Raw genomic sequence first — 19,558 nt, forward strand, 5'->3', positions numbered from 1 at the left:
ACTTACTATATTCATAAATATATATTCAATCAACCAAGACATTATACAACAATGGTCACTGTAGAGTCAAGTTGCTGCTGGATGACCAATGGAGTTGTTCTGCTATTGTTGATATTTTTTGGTACCTTTTTTGTCATCTTTTAAGCCATCCTATTATTATTACGAGTCTCTGAATGCAGATGGAGAAACCCTTCAATTATTTAGAACATCAACAATAGCTAGGGTCCTGAGTTGTGATTGTGATATATGTAGGGATGGAAAATATCTTTCGGAAATTTGCAACACACAAGGTTATTACTTTTCCAGAAATTAGGTTTTATTGCAAATAAGCTTACATTGCATGCGAGTGAAAGTGCATAATGCGTATTTTCAACCACATTTAGTAGAGTATAATTGCTAATTACAGGAAGTTGATGGGGGAGAATAATGGTTTGTTATATGAACTTATTTTAATGGATTTGATATTTTGGACCCAAATTTGACTAATATAATGGTTCAAAATATAGATCTACTACTCCTCCACCAGCGTAAAAATTTTGGGACAGCTCTGGCTACTTTTCTTACACCAATTGGTGCGATATCTGCTCTTTCGAGAGCAGCGAATACAAGAGGAGAATATATCTCGTGTATATACAACTGCCTGACTAGATTGCTGTAGTTATAAATGGTGAAGAGTGCGTTTATACATTAGCCCAACTAAGAGATATACAGCCATTCCCAACGAGAATCCCAGATAAATACCGAGAAATTCTACAGCTCAGATGAATAGCCTTGCACAGTTCTACGACATAGCCATAGTATGATGTCTCAAATCGAATAAGCAAGAACGAACATAGAATGTGTTGAGATTGAGATTGTAGCATGATTTAGAGGCTATTTAAAATGAGAGGTACGAGAGTGGATAAAGTGGCGCATCTACAAGAGTTTAATGGATGGAAAAGTCAACCAATTGACGATTATTATTCAGATGGGACCACCCATGGGTCTTACCTTCCCCTCTATTAAAAATTACACCAGTTTCAAGATCTGAGGACAAATTATCACCAAATCTGGGTCAGTGTCGCAAATGCCAAAGTTGGGGAAGCGGACACAGGATGCGACACCAGCGCGACACTACCCCCCGAGTGCGACATTTTAGGCGACATGGCACCAAAAGCACAACAAACTCAATTTACATATCTCCTCTGGCTTGGAACGTATGAAAATCAAATATAGCTCAAAATTACTCCACCTTAGGAACAAATTTCTTGTTCAATACAACGTTAACACTGGCCAATACCTCCTTCAGATTGGGTAGTCGACTTTCTGTGTTATTTTTCCAATTCCAACGGTGCTAATTGTACTACTGTAGGCTTTGAATATAGCACAAACACCTGATTCTGCAAAGTAGACAAAATCATCGTCAATTCCTTGTATCACGTCCAGAGTTTAGTATATCCAGGTCACTGAAAAGAAGATATCACAATCTTGAGATATACGAATAAAAAGATCAATCTGAACTCATTGAATCTTATATATACTATACGTTACTACTCCAAATCAGATCAAGTAATTAGCGAAGTCAATTAATTGAAATCAACTGAAACTGGAATTTGAAAACACATTTTGAATTCAGATAATCACAAAGAAATTCAACACAGAAGAAAAGATTGAAAAATTGAAAGTCAGTATTAATATCTATATCAAATTCTTGACTTACCTTATTGATCATCTTCAAGTACAGACTATGCCCTTGCGTCCGCCTGTTTCGTTCTCCACTGTAAAATACCCACTGTAACATCTACGTCGATTGTTACCTGTCATAATTACTTGTATTCATCATTTGCTTCTAACAACTGTCTTATTTCTATTACTATATTATACTAATCTACTATGAATGACACGTACTCAAGTGCGCAGTCCAACCAGTCCATATACTACAATACCGCCAGCAATGCTTCCAACCCGTCTAATACGCCCAATGCCAACAATACCAACACGGCTACTAGCACTCCGAACACCACAGCCAATTCTACACAACAACAGAATCTACCCAGCTCCACCAATATCAACACCTCTAACCTTGTAAACGACATCTACACCCAGATCAATCAGCTCAGCAACCAGTTCAACAGCTACCAGAATAGTAACAACGAAAAGATTAACGAAATCAACCACAAGTTGAACTTTGTCAATGAATCCATTGAAGCCATCAAGATACGCTTGAACGAGCTCAACCAACAGGTGCTATTGGCAGTACAGGCTAGTAACAACACGCCATACAACGGATACAACAATCAGAACAAGGTGTTGGAGATTTTCAACAAGAGCATCTTTCGTTTGAGCAAAGAAATCGAGGAGTTGACCCATTCTACAGCGTTGCAACCTGGACAGCATCCGCAATTACAATCACAGCATCATCTCAATCCACAATCGTTGCAGGGTAACCCTGCGACTATTCAACTGTCTCGTAATGCTGGAGCCAACTCTTCTAACAATAGCAATAACTCAGGAGCTGCTAACAATAGTAACAACACCAATAACACAGCCAGTGGAAACCAACCGGGATTCACGGTTTCTGGAGAAGAGGTTGTGGATGAATTGGGCAGACCAACGTTTTCCAAGTCGTTAGGAATACGATCGCCTGCTGCCCCCAACTCGAATCCTACTTCGCCGTTCATTTCCAATAGATTCAACTTTGACTTGAACTCGTTTTCCACGACAAGAAACAACAATGCTTCTATTGGAGTCAATGGAAATGGACCCAACAACAACTTCCAAATGCAAACACATACCAACTACCACCAGATTTCGGAAAACAACAGTCCCAATATCAATGTCACTACAGACAAATCCAGTGTTGTCAGAAAGAGAACTAAGGGCTCCAAAAAAGGCTCTACACATCAACTGCCCACACAACAGCCACCAGCTTTGAGTTCTACAAACTCGTATATTCTCCCATTGCCAACATTACTTGCTAATGACGATCTCAATTCTCCTGCTAATAAGAACAACCAGCTCGCACCGTCGCTTAGTTCTAACAATAACCAGATCTCCGCTACAGCACAATTTATATCTGTAATCCCTCGTCCGCAAGACGGCACTAATATCATTCCCTCGGCGATAAGACAGCAAGGGAATCAACGAGGCTTCTTTGAAGACGAAATCGAACCCAATATGGGGGACCTCGAAGGGAAAAGTTCAGAAGAGGGAAGCACAAAAGGAAAAAACAAAAAGAGAAAAAGAGAATTGGCTGATGAAAACGATCCAAATTCCGCTAATGGAAATGTTCCCCAGTATACTTTGGAGAAGAGTTTGAAGACTATCACTGATATTTGGACCGAGTACGAATACGGACTCAATGGCAAGCCGGCATTGAAGTCGCTCGAGTCGGAATTTGGAACCAAGTGGAGAAACGAAACCGAATCGCGTACCTTTTTGAGAAGAAAGAAAATCTACGAAGCCATAGAATCAGGAAAAAGAAAGGGTATGACCGAGAAGGAGGTTATCTCCGACTTGGAGGATTACAGAAGCTACGACAAGAACGGAGCCATAAAGAAACAACCGTTGCTGTGGTTGTGTACGAATATTCCAGAAAAGTATTCAATCTGATAAGAGCAATTACAAATGTAAATTTGAAAATTTAAATGAAAATTGGATGAGAAAAACAACGATATTATGATCTGCTACCATACTAAACAACAATATTCTAATTATACTGCTTGCTTTCACTTTTATCCTGGCTCTAGAATATGGTTGTCAGTCAACCAATAGAAAGTGGTTGGTACCTGATGACAGGCGAGGCACGTGACTTTGTTGAATTTTTCAACTGTCTCATATTGTGCAGAACAACGAGATGCCATCGAAGATTAGGCAAAGATAAATCTAAGATTGATATCGGAACTTTGCCATTGCATTCAATAATTGTACTTTTAGCGTATATCTACATATATAGCAGGATAGGAATTACTACTTGGGGAAAATATACTGGCCAACTATTATTGCATAACATAGCATTCTCATAGCATAACTACCTAACTCGTATTTCACTTCAACTTTTTCACTCATCTCATATATATTTAATTAGCACAATGTCTGCTACGGAAGAAAAGAAGAGGCCAATTACACCTCCCATCGAAGAGGGAGAAAACAAGAAACAGCATACTGGTGGAAAGGAACAACAAAAAAAGCAGCCCAAAGTACACAGAAGAAAGTACAAGGCTAAGGATATCGACCAGACTTCACCTATGGGAGTTCTTCAGTTTGAAATTGATGCGATTTTGAATGAACACAATTTGGTCAAAGACGATGTTTCCAACAACATGTCGTTGATCCTCAACGATGAATCTGCTCAGCAGAAATATCATCGTGTAGTCTCTGATGTCAAGATCGAGCTTCTTACCTCGAATGGTGAAGGTCTTGCATTGATTCCTCATCCCGATGAGAGTAAGAAGAATCAAGTTTGCATAGTGCCATTTGGACTACCAGGTGACATCGTGACGGTTAAGGTCTTTAAATCGCATCCGTTATACGTAGAGTCAGATTTAGTTTCTGTCGAAACAGAAGCTTCGGTTCGTGACAATTCCTTGATCAACTGTAGCTACTTTGGCAAGTGTTCCGGATGTCAGTACCAAAACGTCGAGTACGAACAGCAGTTGAAGTTTAAGAGAGAGACCATTGTCAATGCTTATAAGTTCTTTGCGCCTGTGTTGAACAACAATAATAGATTGCCAGAGATCAGGGATACGGAGCCTTCTCCGTTAAAATACAGGTACAGAACCAAGTTGACCCCACATTTCAACGTCCCGTACAAGAAGAACTTTGTTCTCGAAACCAGGCCAAACTTGGGTTTTGGATCCAAGGGTAGACCAACATGGAGGAAAGACGTAGAAATACCCGATGGCTCTATTTTGGATATCGAAGAATGCACGATTGGTACTCCCATCATTAACATCGGAATGAAAAACGAAAGAGCTAGATTCGAACAAGAATTCAAGAAGTACAAGAAGGGTGCTACCATTTTGTTGAGAGAGGACACCAATGTTGTAAACAATGGAGAAGACTTCGAGTTAAAGGAAGCTTCCACCGACGTGGAAGGTAAGATTTCATCTGTTGAAGTAAACATAGAAGGAGAAAACAAGAAGTTAGTTAAGACCTGTGTCACCAAGAGCAGACAAATAGTTACTGAATACGTGAATGGATACACATTTGAATTCTCTGCTGGGGAATTCTTCCAAAACAACAACTCCATCTTGCCAGCTGTTACCAACTATGTCAAGTCCAATTTGGCTATCCCAAATTCCAAGGAAGGAGAACCAAACTACTTGGTGGATGCATACTGTGGATCCGGTTTATTCTCCATAACGTGTTCTGATAACGTTTCGAAGGTAATCGGAGTTGAAGTGTCTGCAGACTCGGTCAAATTTGCCGAACGTAATGCTAAGAACAACAACATCGAGAATGCCTTATTCTTAGTAGGTAAGGCAGAACAAATCTTTGGAAGTATCGACACTCCCAGCAACAGAACATCTGTTATCTTAGATCCACCAAGAAAAGGTTGTGATGAGGTATTTTTGAACCAATTGTCAGACTACCATCCTGCAAAGATCGTCTACATCAGTTGTAATGTGCATTCTCAAGCTCGTGATGTAGAATGGTTCATAAACAACACCGAGAACGGAAAAGACTACTACGTGGAAAGCATCAAAGGATTTGACTTTTTCCCACAGACGCACCACGTAGAAAGTGTCGCTGTTTTAGCATTGAAAAACTAGATAGCATTTGCATAAATAAAAGTAGACAAAGTCAGAGGAGTTTATTTAGAAGTCAATTAAAGAGCTCCAATAGTAAACAGTTCAGTCTTAGAGATTATGCAAAAGTCTGATAGAAAGACTATTGAGTTTTGAAATAAATATATTCTGCCGTTGTCGGCCTGGTTATTCAACTGATATCGAAACTGTAACTGCAAACCAGTGGTACTGAAGTTGCTGCACAAGAGGTCTATTAAATTTCGCAGCCATAATCGTGCTGCAGTAATCGCAAAATACAATTCCGGTGTAGAGAATTTCAGATTGCATCACGTGAAGTTCTCATTTTTAGGGTTACAGCCCCCATACCGCACCTGTGACGTGTGGCTACCACTGATGTTGGGTTATCTGCAGTCGCCAGGTAATACGTCCTTCGCACAGACAGCAGTGAAAATTTTTGAATATCAATTTAAACATAGCTGCAGTTAACAGTTACTTTTTGAAGTTTAGCTTATATCATTAAATAACCAGCCAAGATGGAAAACGATAAAGGTCAATTAGTAAGTAAAGATCTTTCAAGATGAGAGTTTCCAAATCCATCTAGTTGTTCAAGTTATCCAGTGCAGTTCAAAAGGAGTAGTCAAGTTTCATTGTACATTCGAGTACAGCAATTATTGAATTGTCCACATATACAAGGAGTTTTTCGTGAAGAGTAATCCCCAAGGAGGATTGAAAGAGAGTGGCTGCGTTCGTTACAGAAGAATGTGTAGTTACCATATCATCATACGTCTAAGACCGGAAGAATACGCCATTTGAATGTTTCACTTGATTTGAAGAGAAAGCAATCTTCAATTTGCCTAAACAGAAGAAAGAGAGACTTGTTGTAGGTTGATGCGATATTATCAGTTGAGTGGAATTTCCACGATATTTGCTAATTTTGACGTCTTCCACGTTTATCGAAGTACAATTAATAAATTTTCAGATTGTTCAGTTATGCCCTTGCCCTTTCCGTCAACTTTGATCTGCACTTGATACACCCAGAAGTCAAAACTTTTACTAACATCGTCTAGGTCGAATTATACGTCCCAAGAAAGTGTTCTGCTACCAACAGAATCATCAAGGCCAAGGACCACGCTTCTGTCCAAATCAACATCGCTAACGTCGATGAAGAAGGAAGAGCTATCCAAGGTTCTAACACCACCTACGCTTTGAGCGGTTACGTCAGAGGTAGAGGTGAAGCTGACGACTCCTTGAACAGATTGGCTCAACAAGACGGATTATTGAAGAACGTCTGGTCTTACTCCCGTTAAGTTTTGGTATTACCGCTTTATAATTAACTACAGTTTTAGTCATGTGTGTATATCTAATTTAATGTCATAACAGGTACAGCGAGATGTAGAACAGGAGTGTAGAACGTCCATGATGGTGTAGTACATGGAAGATATGGAAGTTACACAAATATCTGAGATGGAAATGTAAAGAGTAATGAAAATCGAAGTATGTGTATGGAGACATGGTTGCGAAAGACAAGTCTGAAATCACGAACGGCGCAACTAGAACAAGCACACGTCAAGAGCTGACGGGACTCTGAATACAACACTCTTGTCAGTTTGATAAAGGCATTGCGGTCAGTTGCTGATTGTTGCGGCTACTAAGTAGGAAGGTTAGCAACAAGAGTAAATACATTTCTATGTATATATACTCATGGTCAATTTCACTTTCAAAACAAGATTGTCCACCTAAGCGAAGCATCTCAGACCAGCTTGTCTCGAGCAAATGTTTCCACCACAGTTAAGTCGATCCCGTTAGGACAGTCTGTACAGGCTGATAACAGCTCTCGGAAGCGATAAATATTTGTTGCACGCCAAGGCTGGACATGGCCATTTGCGACACACTATTGACACACACCGATGGCTGAGAAGGTTAAGCAGAAGCCCTTCGAGGGAGACTAAACTAACATTAGATCGTAAGACATGGCAGGACGAAAAGTGAGAGAAACAGAGCCTAACCAGAAGCAGAAGCAGAAGCTACAGACGCAAAACAGAAGGAAAAGAGAAAGACACAGAGATACGAATCGGATACGGCTGGACTAGTTATTATCAGTGCGATCAAATACTGAGATGCTCTACGGTCCGGTCTTGATAACAGTGGGCAGATGGCTGCCCAATCTGTCCAACATTCTGGGAATGCCCGAGCTTTGTGCCACTGTCTGTATGGTGGTATGTGAGCGAGTCGCATTCCGATAATCCTTTCGTCGAATCCCTTCATAATAGTCTCCTCACTATTATTGTTGGTAAAAGAGAATATTCATATTATTGAGTCCATAATGTGTTAATCGGTTTTGTCACCGGTTGCTTTTCAGCACCATTCGAAACTCCAACCTTCCTTGGTCAACCCAGGCCGATCTGACGGCAGATATCTAGTCTTTTTATTTGTCTCTCTCCACGGCTCTATATAGCCTGGCTCAGCTCCTTCTATCCCTCAGCATCTCCCATCCCCTCGATGCCATCTCCGCTTCCTGTACGCAAATGGACCAGTATCGACTGATGTTGGCACAAAGATCTGTGAATCTTTCCTGTTTGGTAAATAAAATACCACATCTCGGCCTCGAGGCCAATGGTAATTAATTTGCGTTTGCGTTCTTTTCGGCTTTACAGGGAAGAACACTGTTTGTTTGTATTTGGACGAATTTTTGTCACCTCAATGCCACTCCTACGTTTATTATTAGGATTTAGATTATTATTTTATAAACTGGCGAGCCAATATATTTCAATTACACTGTAGCACAATAAATTGCCCTCTATTCTCTTCATTCTTTTATCCCTGTCTTCGACTTTTCCCATAGTCTTCCGTCGTGCTCTTGTTCTGTTCCAGTCCTACTTCGAGTTCCCGTCCCACTGCTTTCGCAGCCTCCATTCTCACTCTCTTTTCGACAGTCAGATGCCCTCTGCCATCTTCTCCCTTCTCTATAATCCGGACTATCTCCCAGGCGCCCTCGTGTTGGGCTCCCGTATCCACAAGCTCTTGGAAAGGGCCCAGGACTCGTCCACTGTGCTCGGGGTGCTCATTGACAAACTGAAGTTTTCACCCTCCCAGCTTCACCTCTTGTCTCGTTTCTACACAGACTTGGTCGATGTGGCTCCCTTGCAATCGTCGCTTAAGGATAAGCTCCACAATGACTTGCAGAGACCAGAGTTGGACAAGACCTTCACCAAAGTCGTGCTCTGGTCACTTCTCCAATATGACAAGATCCTCTACCTCGATAGTGATACATTGCCCATCATTCCAGACTCGCCAGCTGCAGGTTCAGTCATTGACTTGCTCCAGTTGGAGTTTGAGAAGTCAGCCATTCTCGCAGCTCCAGACTCCGGCTTCCCCGACATCTTCAACTCGGGTGTTTTTGTGTTGAAGCCCAATTTGAACGACTACAGCGCGCTAGACTCACTTGTCAAACAATCAGCTACCAATCCCAACTTGTCTTTTGATGGTGCCGACCAGGGGCTCCTCAACCAGTACTTCAATCCCCAACCAGATTGGGTGCGGGCCTTACTTGAGACTGGAAATGCGCACATTGATTCCACCACCGAATCTGGCTCAACTATCGTAAGAGCTTCAACCAACTGGGTCAAGATCCCCTTCTTGTACAATGTGACTCCGTCCGCCCAGTACCAGTACTTGCCCGCTTTCAAGCATTTCCTGACCCTCCCCCCAGTTCCAGTGGGCCCAGAAGACTTTGATATCTTAACTGCAGGCGGAGAACCAGGCGAGGACTCCGAGCCAGTACTCCGGTCCACTTTTGATACTTTAGCTAACTACCATACCACAGCACTTTCCTACATTAACTACTCGACTACACAGGTCAAGTTGGTGCATTTCATCGGACCTGCTAAACCTTGGAAGCTGAGCACCACGGTGTCCGGAATCCACAAGGACTGGTGGTACGCCTGGATGGATACCTTTGGACCCAGATCCATCGCGGATGTAGTTTCCTCGGAGTACGAAGCTTCAGCTCCAGAATCTCTGCATGAATACACGATTCCAAAAGAATACAGATACGAGGGCCCAGACCAACACTTGGATGAGGGCCCCCTTCCAGAACCATATGACGAACACAAACCGGAACAGCCTTCAAAACCATTTGAACCTTCAGACTTGCTCGATCCAGCCAACTACCAACAGTACGAGGACCATATCGTCCCTTCGGCAGATGCAATGTGGGATCCTACAAAGGAGCCACCTCCATCAAATGTCGATCCTGCACCATACGCAGAGTTCGAACAGGAAATGAAAGCCTTCACAAACACCTGGGATGCTCCACAGGAATACCACGAGCCGGAACCAGAGCCAGAGCAGGTTCACTACCATCCCGAACCACAACCGGAACCATATTCCGAGCCACCTCCCAAATATGTGCCAGAGCACAAACCAGAACCAGTTCCATCTTTTGCCTACACCAAGTATGTAGAACCGGAAAGAGTATTTGACTCCAGTTCTGACTACTTCCCCCAGCACCGGTTGCAGGAGGTCGAACGTATCGATATCGAAGAAGAAAATTCGTTCGAATCGAATGACGTACCAGACGACGGAGTTAACGCCCATGCCTTCATCGAAGTAAACGAGAAATTGTCCCACCTCGGTTTCATTGAAGACGACAAGGGCTTCGAAGACATCTACGACGAATCGAGCTACGACCAGCCTTCAGAAGCAACCTTCGAGCGAGACGCCCAATCAAGAAGCCTTGATCGCGAAAATGTCCCTAAGCTCTTCCCATGGGAATTCAGAAACGACCAGACTTCTGAAAGAGTCTTTGACTTCTAGATAAGTTATGGCTCTACAGTTGTGTTATACCACTTCTACTAACCATTATATCCTGTTCTTTTCCAAACGCCATTGCTGCTGTTCCGTTACTTAATAGATCTTTCTTTATATTTGCTTATTGTCGCTGTTTTTGTTCTATCTGCATATCATAAAATACAAGGAAACGTAAAATTATTGTCATTAAGGAGGATGTAGAGCAACGTAGGTTATGGTTTTTCACAGCCGTTCTTTTTTTTGCAATCAATATTTCATCACGTGTCACAAAATCTTTTTCTAGTGCCTGAGATGACTTATACACACGCTCTACATATTTATTGCAGACGCGGCATTACCCGGACAGTCAGGTGACGAGAAAATTTTTTTTTCAGTCGTGGTAGCGCAGCTATGTGGTGATGAATCGATCCCTGAGGGCAATATTAATTTATCACTTTTTCAACAATTATCATCAGTCCTTTTTTGTGAATCCCAGCAAAGTTCTTGTTATTTTACACATAAACTCAGCAATCATGTCCTCCGACGGTATTAAGGAAATTGACTCCGATTTGATCGAAACCAACTACGACAATGTCGTGTACAAGTTCGATGACTTGAACTTGAAGCCTAACATCGTGAGAGGTATCTTTGGTTACGGTTACGAAACCCCATCGGCCATTCAACAAAGAGCTATCTTGCCAATCACTGAAGGTCGTGATGTCCTTGCCCAGGCCCAATCCGGTACCGGTAAGACTGCCACTTTCACCATCTCTGCCTTGCAAAGAATTGATGAAAACGAAAAGAGCACCCAAGCCTTGATCTTGGCTCCAACCAGAGAATTGGCTCTTCAAATCAAGAACGTCATTACTTCCATTGGTTTGTACTTGAACGTGACTGTCCATGCCTCCATTGGTGGTACCTCTATGCAAGACGATATCGAAGCCTTCAGATCAGGTGTCCAAGTCGTTGTTGGTACTCCAGGTAGAGTTTTCGACATGATTGAAAGAAGATACTTCAAGACCGAAAAGGTCAAGATGTTCATTATGGATGAAGCCGATGAAATGTTATCGTCTGGTTTCAAGGAACAAATCTACAACATTTTCCGTTTGTTGCCAGAAACTACCCAAGTCGTCTTGTTGTCTGCCACTATGCCTCAAGATGTGTTGGAAGTCACCACCAAGTTCATGAACAACCCTGTCAGAATCTTGGTCAAGAAGGACGAATTGACCTTGGAAGGTATCAAGCAGTTCTACATCAACGTCGAATTGGAAGACTACAAGTTCGACTGTTTGTGTGACTTGTACGACTCCATCTCCGTCACCCAGGCCGTTATCTTCTGTAACACCAGATCTAAGGTCGAATTCTTGACCACCAAGTTGAAGGCTGAAAACTTCACTGTCTCTGCCATCCACGCCGACTTGCCCCAAGCCGAAAGAGACACAATCATGAAGGAATTCAGATCTGGTTCCTCCCGTATCTTGATTGCTACCGACTTGTTGGCTAGAGGTATCGATGTCCAACAGGTCTCTTTGGTCATCAACTACGACTTGCCATCTAACAAGGAAAACTACATCCACAGAATCGGTAGAGGTGGTCGTTTCGGTAGAAAGGGTGTAGCCATCAACTTTGTCACCGAAAGAGACGTTGGTATGATGAGAGAAATCGAACAATTCTACTCCACTCAAATCGAAGAAATGCCTGCTGATATCGGTGCTTTGTTTAACTAAGCTGCTTAGTTCATTATGTAATTTTAATTCCATAGTTTCTCTTTGTCATTTATATTTGGTCGAATACAAAATTCTGAAAATTTACTATCTCTGGGTATTTGACCTAAAAGAATAATATTTCGCATTGTGTGGTAGTTGAATCATAGAGCTGTAATTGGAACCGAATAGAAAGGAAACTTCTGTTTGACAATATAATTCTATCTACTTCTTACTTTCACGGCAGTAATCCCTAGAAAGTACATAATTCATTTTCAATTCCATATCTTCTCAAACTTAGCTGCGCACCTCATACTTAATTCTCTATGCGCATAATCTCTGCTTTAATTGTATATACACCAGATCAAATAGTAGTATGATTCGCAAAATCAATTCACTTGCTCTATTTCATACTATCTCTTTTTGCCACCATAATTGATTTATCGCCGTCTTGATGCCGAATACCAGTACATAGATACATCAACATCCGCAACTTCTCAATGAGCCATTTCAGACTCCCAGGTGCGTATCCAGAAGAGTCTCTGGATTCCACTTCTACAAATCCCATCACCACAGGAAGTTCCAGCCAATTACACAATCATCCTGGAAATACGCCCGCCAGTGCCGTTCTAGACCACAAGAACCTCGTGAGCTTCGAAGTAAGACACTTTTTGCTGCAAAAGGCAAAACACCAGCAACATCTCATCATACAGCTCGAAAGCATCATCTACATTCTCATTGCATACCAGTTCATCAAGTTCTGCCATCTGGCTTGTTTGCTACCCGTACTTCTCCACTTTACCTGTAACATGCTTTTGGGAATTGATGCGTTTACATCGGACACGCCTAACTTAAGAGCAGGTTTGCCTGGTTTGCTTCTTCAACTCGATAGACAACAACAACAACTGCCAGCTATACAAGAGCAAGTAACACAAATGGTACTAGCAAAACTCCAGTTGACGCTATTCTGGAAAACCATCACCGTTCTACTCTACCATACTCTTTTTATCGCTTTCTGGGTCTTGCCTCTTGTAGAGTCTGGCCAGAACCAGGCTCTCGAACATGGAACCTGGTGGTTTGTCACCTTCATAGGAGAAGAGCTTCCCCAGAATCTCGTGGCCAAAGATTCTTTCTGGAGTAAACTTGCATTATTGGGATTGCCTGGACTCCTCATCACCGATTTGGTGATCTTGTTTCTTCAGCTTGTGCTCTACCAGGTGGTGTATGTTCAATCAGGGATTCTGCAGGGCACAGCACTAAATGAGAGCGAAGAGTACAGAGTAAGAACTACAACAGATATTCAGTCCACAACTATGGACACAAGCGAGGCACCCAACCAGATCAACCCCTTGGTGTTAAAAGTGCGGCTCTACGAATGTTTCAAGCTAGAGACATATATAAGGACTAGTAACTTGGCCAACTCGACCGATACGAACTCATAGACTACCCCATATTTCGTTCTTCTAATATACACTATTTATTGAAAATTTATAACCAACAGATGTAGTGAATGATAAAATCGCGAAAAACAGTCTGCGAAATTTGTATGAATACCTTACTTTCTCTGGGTTAGCAGCATGATCATGATACAGTCGCGTATAGCGACAAGACTACTGTCGATAATAGTGCATCATCGGCAATTGACGTATCTAAGCGACCGGTGGGTGAAAGAGCCATTTGAATTGGGCTACCCCAACTTCGATAGCACTATAGCCCTGGAAAAGGCAAAAATCCATGACATACTCTTTGGAGATAGCAATAGAGGCGGTGATGAGTCAATAGATAATCTCGAGCGTCCATTGAGCCACTATCATTCTAAACCAAAGGATATTGTGGGCCAAGGATTGTACGCATTAGAAACGGGCTACAAGACAAAAAACCATTTGAAAATTCTCTGGAACAAGTTAGATGAGAAGGAAAAAACGAGATTAACGTCCAGTCCCAACAGAGAGCGATTATATGATGAGCGAATCCGAGTGTGGAAGGGTTACGAAGTGGTGGAGCATCTCAAGCGTAACTCGGACAAGTACAACTGGAATCCGTATCCTTTGCTGGGGCTATTTCCATGGGAGATAGTCAAGGATAAGCTCAGAAACCGGAAGCCGGTGATGGCTTTTGAACAGGACTACTACGATGTGTTGATCAAAGAAGCATTTAGTGGAAATAAAAGAAGAACGGCATATCTGATATTCTATGCCGATATCAAAAATCAACGCCGTTTGGGCAGTAGAGCCTGGATGACTGTATCGAAGCTATATGAACAATTACCTCCAGAAAGAAGAGAGTACTACGAAGAAAGGGAACAGAGAAGAAAAGTTTTTATTCCCGTGCAAAAGGCTCCTGTGGGACATCCGCCTTTTCATGTCTTCTTTGATGAGTACATTGAACAGAATTCGACTTCTTCTAGACCTCTTCTCGGGGCTTCGACAAGATGGGCAGCAATGACCGACGTAGAAAGACAAAACTACACACCATTGGATTCCAAGTACCATCATACAAGAGAGTACAAGGAGAGAAAGCTCCTTCTAATGACCCATATTGTCTTGGACTACATCTATCATGTCGGAGGTGTTGAAGGAGTTGATGGTAGCTACAGTTGGGTTCAAGACATGAAGGAGAGAACAGTTGGGTTTACGTATCTCCACAAGATGTACACAGATGATAAATGGGATATGTAACACTATGTATATATTAAAAAAACCAATTGGTATAACCGTATTTTAGCATTTTCATAGTTCATAAGTTCATTATTGGAAATTTCACTATTAAGCAAAAAACAGTTTAACATTTACTACTACATTATCTCTTTCGGTTTCTGCTATTGCTGTCTCAGCTAAACGTTAATTATTCAGGCAAGAACCGAAACCGATATTCTAACTGAAGAAATCTCGTTTTCTATAGCTTTTGTTCTACTGTTCTCTTGTGCTCACATCCTAGTTAATCCTAAGTTATCAGACAGACACTCTCTGTGTCTTTCGCGCAACGCGAAAACAGAAAACGCGTATTATTTCATAGAAGTAATTTTTAGTGTTTAACTTTTTCAACTTTTTCTCTACTTTCCACCACTAATCTACACCTTTTCACACCATGACCTCCGAAATAGAACAGACTGCTAAGAAGCAAAAGTTCGATGCTTCCGAACAATCCTTGAGAGTTTTGCTCAGATCAGAAAACGCAACTTTGCCTACCAAGGGTTCTGCCTTGGCTGCTGGCTACGATATCTATGCTTCTGAAAATGGATTGGTTCCAGCTCACGGACAGGGAATGATTGGTACCGATATCACAGTTTGCGTTCCATACGGTACTTATGGACGTGTTGCCCCAAGATCCGGTTTGGCTGCCAAACACGGCATCAGCACTGGTGCTGGTGTTGTCGATGCCGACTACAGAGGAGAACTCAAAGTGATTCTTTTTAACCATTCCGAAAAGGACTTTGCCGTTGAAAAGGGTGACCGTATTGCCCAGTTGGTGTTGGAAAAGATTGTCAATGCTGAAATCAAACAGATTCTGCTTGAAGAATTGGATGACACCATCAGAGGCGAAGGTGGCTTTGGCTCTACTGGTAAGAAATAGACTAATACATGATACACGAGAGAAAATACAAAAATCACTGTAGGGATGTGCAAATAAAAGAAGTTAAAAGAATAGACAGTAGCTATTACTTCTACTACAACTACTATAGTGTTGACATAAATATACATGAAAATTTATATAAATAGGTTGTTCTAACGAACCATTACTTCATATACACATTGAGCAGCGTGAACTCAGGTCTGCTTTTGAGAATCACTCTTAGACTCGACTGGCGCTTTTTCTTCCACCTCGATTTTCATACCCTCAGTGGCAGTGTCTTCGTATTCATCCAACTTGATATTGTCCTTGACCTGGTTGACAGTGTCCTTTTCTCTCAAGTTTTCTTCGTTGATCAACTCTTCTTGTTCCTTCAAAGTAGCCAACTTCAACTTGGAATCGTCTGACAACTCCAACTTGGCAACATTATACACTTCGTCAGGAATTGATGACAATACTGCCAACAAGGCATCATAGTAAGATTCGATACTGTGAGCGTTTTCACCGTAAGTATAGGTAGACGACAAAATCAATAAGGAAGATGGGATCTTCTGTCTCAATCTCAAATCTAACCAGGTGGACAAGTCTTCTCTCAATCTACCAGGAGAAACATCAGTGGTCTTGATACCTCTTTGGGAACAGGCAGTTTGCAATTCTGGGATCGTCAACGACTCAACGCCTTCGTAATCGATGGCCTTGTCGTCCTTGATGATAGTCAATAATCTGTGTCTGATTTGGTAACGCAAGATAGAGTCAGTTCCAAAAGGTCTCAATGACATGTACTTAGTCATAGCTACTAACTGTGGACGAGACAAGTTATCCAACACCTGATCGTTCTTGAACAAACGAGCAACTTTAATCAAGTGCTCTCTGGAAGGGTGGGAACCCATGGAGATGATGTCGAAAAAAGATACAAATGCTTCCTTTTCTTCTTCCGAGATTTTCTTGGACAACTTAAGCCCAGATTCTTCCATAGTCTTCTTGATATACTCAGAAGCAGATACTCTGGTCTTGGACAACTTTGCTCTCTTCTGGAGACGGTCTTGTTTGGACTCATAGGTAGAAGGCAACAAGTTAGGGAAGAGCTTTAATGCGATTGGGAGCAAGAGCTCAGCAAATGGAACGAGAACAAACATCAGGAAAGGAACCAATCTCATGACATCAACGATGGTTCTTTGCAACTGGTTGGCCTCTCTCCTCGACAACCCGTATCCCGACATCATCTTCATTAACAACTTGGTCGAGACCTTGATCTCATACCCAAGCAACTTGGTACCGTCCCAGTAGTGTTGAGCTTCATGCTTGACCTTTTCCCAAAGGCTTTTCTTGGGTTTGTCGTCTTTGGCGACATCTACGGCTACAGATTCTACAGTCTTAGACAACGCAGAGGTCACAGGAGTAGGAGGTTGTGGTGGAGGTGTGATAACTTTTGCAGCAATTGACTCTGGCGAACCTTCTACTGAAGAGGCAGCCTCAATCTCAGCTGGTGTCTTTATATCTGACATGCCCTCGGCTACCTTTATTCCTGAATACAAGGGGCCAGAACCACCCAGATTCTTGTTTACAGTAGATTGGTTTCTGACCCAAGTAGATATGGAAGTAGAGTTGACAGCAGTGTATCTGGTCGATGCTCTAGTGAACAACAATATGCTGCGGTGAGCAACCGTGTTTTTCACTCCTATAGTAAGCATGCTGTATTGTAGTAAATTTGATGAAAAGATTAAGATAGATGCTGTTTCAGCTGAAATTTGAATCTAACGATTGATAGTTCGAGATTTGTGACTGACTATGTGTAATTATCGATTTGGAATGAAAATAATGAGACTTTGATTCAATTTTGAACAATCTTCTAACGATAGACGATGGGAGCAACGGCAAAGTACTAGAGGACGGAGTTTAGCGTGCACGTGACGTAGTATAAGGACTTTGAAATCGAGACTAGGCTAATTAAAACAGTTGTAATGCTGTGCTATGGTCTTTCTAGATGATGTAGCTTTTTCGGGCTGTTTCTAGTGTTTCTGACTGAATAGTTACGCTTAGAAGTAGACAAGTATGAAAATGAAAATGTAATATGAAAATGAGAATTGAACAGGATTTTTCGCGGGAGTTTTAACATATGCTCTACGTGCAGGAGGCTCCGACACAGCTCGGGTATTACGGGGGAATACCGAGATATAGTAGAGTGTAAAAGCAGACACTAGAGACGAAGAGGATGATATTGACAGAAAGACGTTGATAAACTTTTGGTTTTGGGGTAATAGTTGGAAATTTGAAATTTAAAACTGGAGCTACAGTGGATCTGTTGAGAGTGTGTCAATTTGATGATAATGGCTGGCTTAGAAATAAATGTTCCATGGCTGCGAATGGGAGATAAGCGGAGAGAGAGATGAATATTCAGATTAAAATAATATGAGATACAACAAGGTGTTACAATAGATCCACCATACAATAGACGCATGCTACCATAGTATAGTCATTGTTTTGGCCAAACCATGTATACATTCAATTATGCTAGCTAATTATGATGCTACTATTGCTCTGTCTGCAATGCAATTTACTCGTCTTTGGAGAGTTTGCCCTGGTCCTTCGTTTCTCCATTAACTCCAACAAGAATGATCTTGTCGAGGGTGGTGTGAGAGTCTTCGTCGTCTCCGTCAATAAAGATGTTCAAACTCTGGACGTTTTGGAAACGGACAAACTTCAATTTACATTCGTACCACACGCTTTCTCCATCAATGGCGATTTTCTCGATATGTGGTGCACTGGAGTCAGAAGCAGCGTCGTCAAACGACAAGATGGAGTTCTTGTTGACCCAGAGCTTGATCAATTTAGGTGGCTGGGTTTCGTCATTGAGCTCGTCGGCATCCAATTCCAACTCTGCGTCGGCATCGGATTCTTCAGCGATGTCTTTGCCCGGTCTGAACTTGAGCAAGATGGAGTATACCTTAGAGATATTCAACAATGGGACGTAGAACAACACTTGAGAGTCAGCATCAGACACCACGGTACTCTGCTCCTTCTTGTAGTCCAACCGGAAAGCGTTCTTCACGTCAGCATCGGATTCGGCTTTGAAAAGAGGCACTACGTTCAAAGCTTCGAATCCCCCGAAATCAATGGTACCGTTCAATGCTTCGAATCCCTTGGGTATATACTGGTCAATGTCCTTATACACCGAGGACTCCGACAATTTTTCAGCTGTGGCTCCATTGCCGGCTCTGCCAGCTTGTGGGTCGTCACGGGCCTTCTTGTTCAACTCGTCAAGACTCAGAATCAATTCTGGTACATTTGCTCCTGTGACTCGCTTCACCTCTGCTCCACTTTCTAGAAACACAAAGGAGGGCACTGATGAGATCTGAAATTTGGCTGCAAGCTCCTGTTGAGAGTCCAAATCGACACGGACAATCTCAATGTGCTCGTAACGGGCATTGGTGTCAGTGTAGAGCTGGTCGATAATAGGTTTGATCGACTGGCAAGGTCCACACCACAGTGCAGTGAAGTTGGCCACTAGATACTTGTTGGCTTTGACATAGTCGTCGAAGTCTTTGGTAGACTTTACAAACTGAATTGACATGGCAGTAGATGATAGAATAGAAGGGCTGGTAGAGGTAAAGATTTGAAATCAGGTGCAATTATCCAAATAGTTTATACAGGGTTGCCTTTCGGTGAAGTGAAAAATAGTACTGAACAGAGACAGAAAAGAAAATGTTAGAGTGCGAATTTGGTACTGAAAAATAGTGGCTCTACTATGAGAAAGTCAGTAATGCTATA

At 42.0% G+C, this 19,558-nt stretch overlaps 9 protein-coding genes across 9 annotated transcripts; 7 read left to right on the forward strand and 2 right to left on the reverse strand. All coding sequences in view use genetic code 12, as the record gives it.

The window, feature by feature from the left end:
* Nucleotides 1-4,070: 4,070 nt before the first annotated feature.
* TRM2 (tRNA(m5U54)methyltransferase) lies at nt 4,071-5,753 on the forward strand (the record flags this gene model as incomplete). The annotated part of the gene is made up of 1 exon (XM_001387336.1): nt 4,071-5,753. One exon carries the CDS (start codon nt 4,071-4,073, stop codon nt 5,751-5,753), a length of 1,683 nt encoding a protein of 560 aa, XP_001387373.1.
* A 509-nt stretch (nt 5,754-6,262) lies between these two features.
* On the forward strand, nt 6,263-7,036 carry RPS21 (40S ribosomal protein S21; the record flags this gene model as incomplete). Its single annotated transcript, XM_001387337.1, has 2 exons — nt 6,263-6,286; nt 6,797-7,036. 2 exons carry the CDS (start codon nt 6,263-6,265, stop codon nt 7,034-7,036), a joined length of 264 nt encoding a protein of 87 aa, XP_001387374.1.
* Nucleotides 7,037-8,577: 1,541 nt separating this feature from the next.
* Nucleotides 8,578-10,544, forward strand: GLG1 (transferase activity, transferring hexosyl groups; the record flags this gene model as incomplete). The annotated part of the gene is made up of 1 exon (XM_001387338.1): nt 8,578-10,544. Exon 1 carries the CDS (start codon nt 8,667-8,669, stop codon nt 10,542-10,544), a length of 1,878 nt encoding a protein of 625 aa, XP_001387375.2. The 5' UTR covers nt 8,578-8,666.
* Nucleotides 10,545-10,993: 449 nt separating this feature from the next.
* On the forward strand, nt 10,994-12,477 carry TIF1 (Eukaryotic initiation factor 4A (eIF4A) (eIF-4A)). The gene has a single exon (XM_001387339.1). It carries the CDS (start codon nt 11,051-11,053, stop codon nt 12,242-12,244), a length of 1,194 nt encoding a protein of 397 aa, XP_001387376.1. The 5' UTR covers nt 10,994-11,050; the 3' UTR covers nt 12,245-12,477.
* Nucleotides 12,478-12,666: 189 nt separating this feature from the next.
* On the forward strand, nt 12,667-13,701 carry PICST_66330 (hypothetical protein). The gene has a single exon (XM_001387340.1). It carries the CDS (start codon nt 12,721-12,723, stop codon nt 13,660-13,662), a length of 942 nt encoding a protein of 313 aa, XP_001387377.2. The 5' UTR covers nt 12,667-12,720; the 3' UTR covers nt 13,663-13,701.
* A 96-nt stretch (nt 13,702-13,797) lies between these two features.
* On the forward strand, nt 13,798-14,898 carry PICST_28260 (predicted protein; the record flags this gene model as incomplete). The annotated part of the gene is made up of 1 exon (XM_001387341.1): nt 13,798-14,898. One exon carries the CDS (start codon nt 13,798-13,800, stop codon nt 14,896-14,898), a length of 1,101 nt encoding a protein of 366 aa, XP_001387378.2.
* A 389-nt stretch (nt 14,899-15,287) lies between these two features.
* On the forward strand, nt 15,288-15,933 carry DUT1 (Deoxyuridine 5'-triphosphate nucleotidohydrolase (dUTPase) (dUTP pyrophosphatase)). The gene has a single exon (XM_001387342.1). It carries the CDS (start codon nt 15,308-15,310, stop codon nt 15,791-15,793), a length of 486 nt encoding a protein of 161 aa, XP_001387379.2. The 5' UTR covers nt 15,288-15,307; the 3' UTR covers nt 15,794-15,933.
* Nucleotides 15,934-15,987: 54 nt separating this feature from the next.
* On the reverse strand, nt 15,988-17,127 carry MDM38 (Mitochondrial Distribution and Morphology; the record flags this gene model as incomplete). Its single annotated transcript, XM_001387748.1, has 1 exon — nt 15,988-17,127. A coding segment is annotated over one exon (1,140 nt), but the record flags the coding sequence as incomplete, so codon positions are not given.
* A 1,217-nt stretch (nt 17,128-18,344) lies between these two features.
* TRX2 (thioredoxin) lies at nt 18,345-19,361 on the reverse strand (the record flags this gene model as incomplete). The annotated part of the gene is made up of 1 exon (XM_001387749.1): nt 18,345-19,361. The coding sequence occupies one exon, from the start codon at nt 19,359-19,361 to the stop codon at nt 18,345-18,347; it is 1,017 nt and encodes a 338-aa protein (XP_001387786.2).
* Nucleotides 19,362-19,558: the final 197 nt, after the last annotated feature.

Source organism: Scheffersomyces stipitis, chromosome 1 (genome assembly GCF_000209165.1).
Source record: "Scheffersomyces stipitis CBS 6054 chromosome 1, whole genome shotgun sequence".
NCBI lineage: Eukaryota > Fungi > Ascomycota > Pichiomycetes > Serinales > Debaryomycetaceae > Scheffersomyces > Scheffersomyces stipitis.